This window comes from Pyrgilauda ruficollis, unplaced genomic scaffold (assembly GCF_017590135.1).
Source record: "Pyrgilauda ruficollis isolate IOZ18807 unplaced genomic scaffold, ASM1759013v1 scaffold554, whole genome shotgun sequence".
Taxonomy (NCBI): domain Eukaryota; kingdom Metazoa; phylum Chordata; class Aves; order Passeriformes; family Passeridae; genus Pyrgilauda; species Pyrgilauda ruficollis.
In genome coordinates this window covers 1-8,142 of record NW_024527200.1, presented here as the reverse complement: position 1 = coordinate 8,142, position 8,142 = coordinate 1, and the positions used below count along the sequence as shown (strand labels likewise).

General features: G+C 46.0%; 2 protein-coding genes across 2 annotated transcripts in view; one reads left to right on the top strand and one right to left on the bottom strand.

Moving 5' to 3' along the window:
* The window catches only part of LOC121361042 (zinc finger protein 271-like), a 9,686-nt gene extending 7,149 nt beyond the window's left edge, over nucleotides 1-2,537 (top strand). Inside the window, exon 3 of the mRNA XM_041481345.1 lies at nucleotides 1,259-2,537. Within this exon, the coding sequence (XP_041337279.1) occupies nucleotides 1,259-2,465 (1,207 nt within the window). The 3' untranslated portion in view covers nucleotides 2,466-2,537. The remainder of the gene's footprint in view (nucleotides 1-1,258) is intronic.
* Nucleotides 2,538-3,247: 710 nt separating this feature from the next.
* Nucleotides 3,248-5,265, bottom strand: IER3 (immediate early response 3). Its single transcript, XM_041481350.1, has 2 exons — nucleotides 4,821-5,265; nucleotides 3,248-4,142 (listed from the first exon to the last, which is right to left on the bottom strand). The coding sequence occupies exons 1-2, from the start codon at nucleotides 5,004-5,006 to the stop codon at nucleotides 3,846-3,848; spliced, it is 483 nt and encodes a 160-aa protein (XP_041337284.1). The 5' UTR covers nucleotides 5,007-5,265; the 3' UTR covers nucleotides 3,248-3,845.
* Between the last annotated feature and the right edge of the window lie 2,877 nt (nucleotides 5,266-8,142).

Sequence of the window (8,142 nt, the reverse complement as noted above, 5' to 3'; positions counted from 1 at the left end):
CCCCCCCCCGGCGCCGCCCCCTCCCCTGGGGGTCTCGGGCGATGGGGGAGGGGCGGAGCCGGATCTGCGCCGGCAGCTGGGGCTGATCCTGCAGACGGCCGGGAGGAGCCAGGTGGAGAAAATGCTTCGGGAATTGGTGCGGGAGCAGGGCCAGGCCGGAAAACGCCGGAACCGGAGGAGGGTGGCCAAAGATGAGGGTGAGTTTGGGGGGGGTTTTCCCAAAAAAAATTCCAAAAAAATGGGGTTTTCCCAAGAAATTTCCCAGAAAAAATGGGGTATTTCCAAAAGAATTTCCAAAAAAAATGGGTTTTCCCAAAAAAAAATTGGTTTTTGCTAAAAGATTCCCGCCAAAAAATGGGTATTTCTCAAAAAATTCCCCAAAAAATGGGTTTTTCCAAAAAAATTCCCCAAAATAATGGGTTGTTCCCAAAAAATTTTTTTAAAAAAGGGTTTTCCGAAAAGAATTCCCACCCAAATATGGGGTTTTTTCCAAAAAAAGGGGTTTTCCAAAAAAACTCCCCAAAAAAATGGGATTTTCCCATAAAAATTGCCAAAAAAAAGGGTTTTCCCAAAAAATTCCCCCCAAAAAAAGAGTATTTCCAAAAAAAAGCCCAAAAAATTGGTTTTCCCAAAAAATTCCCTAAAAAACCGTGTTTTTCTCCAAAAAACCTGATTGTTCCCAAAGAATTTGAGTTTTTTTGGGAATTTTGGGGTCGACCAGTCCAATGGTCAACATCAACCCAATCCATGGATTTCCATGGAAAAATTTGGGGTTATTTTGGGGAATTTTGGGGTCAACGGATCCATGACCAAGGTCAATGGTCAACGTCGACCTAATCCATGGAATTCCATGGAAAAATTTGGGGTTTTTTTGGGGAATTTTGGGGTCAACGGATCCATGACCAAGGTCAATGGTCAACGTCGACCTAATCCATGGAATTCCATGGAAAAATTTGGGGTTTTTTGGGAATTTTGGGAGTCAACGGATCCATGGCCAAGGTTAATGGTCAACGATCAACGTCAATTCAATCCATGGAATTCCATTAAAAATTTGGGGTTTCTTGGGAATTTTGGGGTTGACCAGTCCATGGCCAATGTCAATGGTCAATATTGACCCAATCGCGTGCGGCGACTGCGGCAAACGCTTCAGCGTCAGCTCCCACCTGGACCGGCACCGCCGCACTCACGCCGGCGGGCCGGGACCGCCCGAGCAGCCCCGCGCCAAAACCAAAATGCCGGCGGCCGCGGCGGAATCGGCGCCGTATTGCTGCCTGGATTGCGGGAAGAGCTTCGGGCAACGCTCGGCGCTGGCGAAACACCGCAAGACGCACACGGGCGAGCGGCCGCACCGCTGCGGCGACTGCGGCAAGAGCTTCAGCCGCGGCTCCAACCTGACGCAGCACCGGCGCATCCACACCGGCGAGCGCCCGTTCGCCTGCGGCGACTGCGGCAAAGGCTTCATCCAACGCTCCGACCTGGAGCGGCACCAGCGCGTCCACACCGGCGAGCGGCCGTACTCCTGCGGCGAGTGCGGCAAGAGTTTCAGCGTCAGCTCGCACCTGGACCGGCACCGAAAAATCCACGCGGCCGAACGCGCCTCGTACCGGTGTCCGGAGCACCTGGCCGGGTTTTTGGCGGCTCACCGGCACGGGAGGCTCTTCCAGTGCGGGCAGTGCGGGCGGTGTTTCGGTCAAGGCGCGGCGTTGTTGAAGCATCAACGCTCTCACGGCACCGGCGGCGGCGCCGAACCGGCGGCGCCGAAATGCCTGGATTGCGGGAAAAGCCGGGGGTTGTGCCAGGATTGCGGGCGGCAACCGGAAACGGCGCCGGAGAAGCCGTACAAGTGCCAGGAATGCGGGAAAAGCTTCGGGCAGCGCTCGGCGCTGGTGAAACACCGGCGCATCCACACCGGCGAGAAACCCTACAAATGCCCCGATTGCTCCAAAGGCTTCATCCAAAAATCCGACCTCACCAAACACCGGCGGATGCACACCGGCGAGAAACCCTACAAGTGCCAGGAGTGCGGCAAGTGCTTCAGCGTCTCCTCCAACCTCTTGACCCACCAGAGGACGCATCTGGGCGAGAAACCCTTCCAGTGCTCCGAGTGCGGCAAGAGCTTCATCCAGCGCTCCGAGCTCACCATCCACCGGCGCGTCCACACCGGCGAGAAGCCCTACAAGTGCCCCGAGTGCGGGAAGTGCTTCAGCCGCAGCTCGCACCTCAACCGGCACCAGCGCACCCACGGCAAAGCCGCCGCCGCCGCCTCTTCCTCTTCCTTCCCGGCCTCCTCTTCCTCCTTCTCTTCCTCGTCCTTCTCTTCTTCTTCTTCGTCCTTCTCTTCCTCCTCCTCGTCCTCGGCCTTCCCAGCGTTCCCGGGCTCCTCGGCCGTGCCGGCGGCGTTGGAGCTGCCCTGGGCGTTGGCGTTGCCGGGCCGGGCGTTCCCGGGGTTTCCGGTGGGTAATTAGGGAGGTGGTTAATTAGGGGTGGGGGGTTGGTTGGGTAATTAAAGGGGGGAGATGGGGGATTCCCATGGTTCCGGTGGGTTCCCGGCGTTCCCGGTGCCACTGGGGGCTTTTTCCAATCTTCCAGTTCCTAAATTTGGGGAAAAAAACCCCAAAATTTGGGAAAAAACCAAAAAATTGGAAAAAAAAACCCCCAAAAATTGGGAAAAAAACAAAAAGAAACTGGAAAAAAACCCACAAAATTGGGGAAAAAACCCCAAAGTTGGGAAAAATATCAAAATTTGGGAAAAACATCTAAAATCCAAAAAGCTCAAAAATTGATGAGAAAAACCTTAAAAAATTGGGGAAAGACCTTAAAAATTTGGGAAAAAAATTTATGAAGTTTGGGTGAAAAACTCAAAATTTGGGGAAAAACCCCAGAATTTGGGAAAAAAATCCCAAATTTGGGTCATGAGCGCCACCAAATGTGGGTTTGAGAGGAAAAATTGGATTTTCCTTTCGATTTTTTTTTGCTTTTCCCAAAAAATGGGAACAAACTCTTTTTACCTTTTTTTTCTTCTTTTTTAAAATAAAAAATGGATTTTTTTTTTTGGTTTTTTGTTACTTTTGTGACTTTGTATTCTCCGTGTCGGGTCAATAAAAATCCGACTTGGGCTGAAAATGCCAAAAATTGGGATTTTCTCTTTTTTTTCCATTAAAATTTAATGATAAAATGGCCAAAAATTGGGATTTTTCCATAATTTTCCCCCCATTCTGACCACAGGAAATTTCAGTAAAGACACAACTCCCGTTAATTAATTCAACTGATGAGTTTAATTAATTTAATCATTAAACAATGCCCCTGAAATGGGATCGCAATAAATAATCCAGAGATAATTAATCAATAAATAATTAATAAATAGTAGCAAATAAATAGTGACAAATAAATAATAAATAAATAGCAAATAAATAATTAGTAATAATTCATTAATAAACTCAGCAGCCACAGGCGCTGAAGCTGAGGTAGAGGTGACCTCATTAATTAAAACCTCGTTAGCGAGGCCAACCCGACCACGCCCCTTTCCAGTGCTCCCAGTGCCAAACTGGGATTGGGCAACCTCAAAATTCCAGCATGGGGCTTGTTCCCACCTTAATTGGTAGCTAATTAATGAGCTGCTCATTAATTAGCTGTTAATTAACCAGCTAATTAGTTAGGGAATGGGAAACCCCCCCCTCAATCCATGACTCCGCCCCTTTCCAGTCCTCCCAGTTCCAAACTGGGATCGTCCAACATCGGCGCTTTCTTCCAACCCAGAGCTCTTTGACCTTAATTAACGACCTCGTTAATTAATCCCGGAGGGCGTGGCAGTCCTGGGCGACGCCCCCCAGTTTTGGGGGGGGTCCTTATCGTGTCCTGGTGCCAGCAGGGGGCGACAACGGCGGTGACAAAGGAGGTGACACCAACAACGAGGGGCAGGAGCCACCCACGGGTGCCGCCACCGTCGTCCCGTTGGCGTTCCCGGCGGGAATTTGGGGTCCCTCTGGGATTGGGGGTGTCCCCAGGGGTGTCCTTGTGCCCCCCAAGGTGACGTCGGCGACGTCACCCGGCGCGTTGTAGATTTGGGTGCCCACCACGGCCAAGAGGAGCAGCAGGAGTCGCTTGGCGGCGCTGGGTTCTTCCGAGGGGAGGGGGCGACGCACCTGGAAAGGGGAAAAAAATCCGAAATTGGGGTCAGGGATCACCGGGATGGGGGAAATTCCCGGAATTTCGGGGAAAATTACCGGAATTTCGGGGAAAATCCCCAGAATTTTGGGGAAAATTCCCAGTGGGAAAAGTGTGGGAGGTGGGATTAGAGATGGGGAAAGGTGGGTTGGGGAACCCATCCAAGGGGTGACCCTGGTGGACCCTGCTTAGCTTCACAAAGGGTTTGGGGGAATTAACACCCCTTGGGATAAATAATTTATATTTTGGGGCATTGGGCGAATTTGGGGGGTTAGGACGAGTTTTTGGGGGATTTAGGGCGAGTTTGGGGGGGTTTAGGGCGAGTTTGAGAAACTGAGGGAGGTTTAGGGCAGATCTGAGGGGGTTCAGGGCCTTTTTGAGGGAGATCGCGGCGAGTTTGGGAAATTTAGGGCAAATTTTAGAAGTTTGAGGCGAGTTTGGAGGAAGTTTGGGGCAAAATTTAGAAGTTTTGGACAAATTTTACAAGTTTTTGGCGAATTTGGGCGAGTCCAGGGGGGTTTAAGCGAGGCTATAGGCGACTTCGGATATCTATAGGGGACATAAGGGATACAGAATGACCCAAACCACCCCAAAATCTCCAAATTCAGGCAAAACCCCACTAAAAAAAAACCCCAAAAAATCCTTCCCATACTCACAGCGGGCGGATAAAGAACGCGCCGATGCCGCCGCCGAGGCCTGGAGGGGCCGGGGGGCGGCGGGAGGGGTTCGAAGGTGAAGTGACGAGGTGGGGACGGTGCCACCCCCTTGGGGACACCCTCGGGATGTCCCCAAATCCGTCCCGGACACCTCGCGGTGGCCGCGACCGCCGCTACCATCGACATGTTGAAAAGGAAATGCCGGGATTCGAACCCGCGGCCTCGGGGTTATAACAGGGGGTGGAGGCCACGCCCACGGTGAGAGTTGATTGGTGGAGAGCGGAGGGGGGCGGGGTTTGTGGGTGGCCACGCCCACTCGGCGCGGGGTTGGGGAAATTCCTGAATTTTGAGTCACGGATTTTGCGTCATTCCCGGGGAAAAAAATTGGGAATTTTGGGGGGGAAAGGCGGGAATTTTTTGGGGAAAATCCCAGGAATTACAGAGGGAAAAAAAGGGGATTTTTTTTTGGGGTGGAAGAGGGAATTTTGGGGTGGAAAAGGGATTTTTTGGGGGGAAATTTGGGGATTTTTGGGGGGGAAATTGGGAATTTTGGAGGGAAAGAAAGGATTGATTTAAATAAATTTAAATGGAAAACTTTATTAAGGTTTAAAAGAGAAAAAAAATCTCCAAAAAAGCCCCAAAAAGGCTGAAAAAAATTGAACAAAAATCCCTTTAAAAGCTCTAAAAAAGCCCCAAAAAATGCAAAAAAAAAAATCCCAAATATTCCCTAAAAAAGCACCAAAATTCCCTAAAAAAACCCAAAAAAAAAGCCCCAAAATTCCGATTTTTTTACTCCAGATTTTGTCCCTCGGTGGCTTCGACCTATGGGGGGAGAGACCCAAAATTTATCCCAAAATTTATCCCAAAATTCCACAAAATTCCCAAATTTCATACAAAATTTCCCCCAAATTAATAAAAAATCTTGACATTTACCCCAAAATTCGTCCCCAAAAATTTGAAGTTTTCATCCAATTCCCCCAAATTTCCCAAAATCCCAGAATTTCAACCCAAATTGACCAAAAAATTCCTGGAATTTTTCCAAAAAAATCCTGGATTTTATCAAAAAAACCCAAATTTCATCCCAAAAATCCCAAATTTCATCCCAAAAATTCCAAAATTTTATCCAAACATCCCCAAAAAATTCAAAATTTTATCAAAAATTCCCCAAAATTTTATCCAAAAATTAAAAAAATTCCAATTTTCATCCCCAAAATCTCCCACATCTTGAAGATTTCATCCCAAAATTCGAAATTCATTCCCAAAAATCCCCAAATTTCATCCCAAAATTCCCAAATTTCATCCAAAATCCCAAAATTTCCCCCAAAAAACCCAAATTTAATCCAAATATTTCAATTTTCAATCAAAAAATCGCCCAAATTCCAAAAAAATCCCCAAAATTTCATCCAAAATCCCCCCAAAATCCAAAATTTATTCCCAAAAATCCCAAAATTTCCCCAAAAAAAACCCAAATTTAATCCAAATATTGCAATTTTCATCCCAAAAATCGCCCAAAATCCAAAAAAATCCCCCAAATTTCATCCAAAATCCCCCCAAAATCCCAAAATTTTACCCCAAAATCCAAAATTTATTCCCAAAAATCCCAAATTTCCCCCAAAAAACCCAAATTTAATCCAAATATTTCAATTTTCAATCAAAAAATCGCCCAAATTCCAAAAAAATCCCCAAAATTTCATCCAAAATCCCCCCAAAATCCCAAAATTTATTCCCAAAAATCCCAAAATTTCCCCAATAAACCCAAATTTCATCCCAATATTCCAATTTTCATCCCAAAAATCGCCCAAATTCCAAGAAAATCCCTAAAATTTCATCCAAAATCGCCCCAAAATCCCAAAATTTTACCCCCAAAATCCAAAATTTATTCCCAAAAATCCCAAAATTTTCCCCCAAAATCCAAAATTTATTCCAAAAAATCCCAAAATTTCCCCAATAAACCCAAATTTAATCCAAATCCTCCAATTTTCATCCCAAAAATCGCCCAAATTCCAAAAAAATCCCCAAAATTTCATCCAAAATCCCCCCAAAATCCCAAAATTTTCCCCCAAAACCCCCCAATTTCATCCCAAAAATGCCCCAAAAATCCAATTTTTTTCCCCAATTTTGTGTCGGGCTCCGTTCCTGGGGCGGTTCCCATCGGAATTCCGGGAATTTCCCCAAATTTTGGGAATTTTGTCCCAATTTTCTGCCTCCGGTTCTTACGTGGAGGGGCCACGAGAGACCCCCACGCCTTTGGGGGAGGGGTCCTGAAAATCCCCCCAAAAATTCCCAAAATGTCCCAAAAAATCCCCAAAAAATTAAAAAAAAATTTTCCCAAAAAATCCCAAAATATTTCACCCAAAAGTTTTTTAAAAATCCCCAAAAAATATCAAAAAATCCTAAAATATTCCCAAATTTTTCCCCAAAATTCCCCAAAAATTAGCAAAAAAAAATTTCCCCAAATATTTTCCCAAATATAAAAAAAAAATCCCCAAAAAATTCTCCCAAATTTCACCAAAAATCCCCAAAAAATTCCCCAAAATTCCCAATAAAATCCCCCCAAAAATAAAAAAATAAATTTAGAAAAAAAATTCCCAAAAAATCCCGGAATTCTGACAATTCCAAGCTCCACGGATTTTCCCCCAAAATTCCAAGATTTTTTCCTAAAATTCCAGGATTTTCCCCCAAAATTCCATTTTTTTTCCAAAATTCCACCATTTCCCCCCAAAACTGGATTTTTTTTTCCCCAAAATTCCAGGATTTCCCCCCAAAATCCTTTTTTTTCCCCCCCCAAAAAAATTCCTTTTTTTTTCTCAAAATTCCAGGGATTTTCCCCAAAATTCCACCTTTTTTTCCCCCCCCCAAAAATGTATTTTTTTCACCTATAGAATATATAGGGTGTGTCAGTGCCTGGCTGTAGGTGAGCCCTATGGAATGTACAGGATCCCCTATAGGATCTATAGGGACTGGTGTGTGTAAGATCCCCTATAGGATGTGTAGGTGTACACCCCTATAGGATGTGTAAGATCCCCCATAGAATGTCTAGGATCCCCTATAGAATGTGTAAGATCCCCTACAGAATGTGTAGAATCCCCCACAAAATATCTAGGATCCCCTATAGAATGTGTAGAATCCCCTATAGAATGTATAGAATCCCCTAAAGAATGTGTAAGATATCCTACAGAATGTCCAGAATCCCACATAGAATGTCTAGGATCCCCTATAGAATGGGTAGGATCCCCTACAGAATGCATACAATCCCCTACAGAATGTCTAGGATCTCCTATATAATATGTAGGAACCCCTATAGAATGTCTAGGATCCCCTA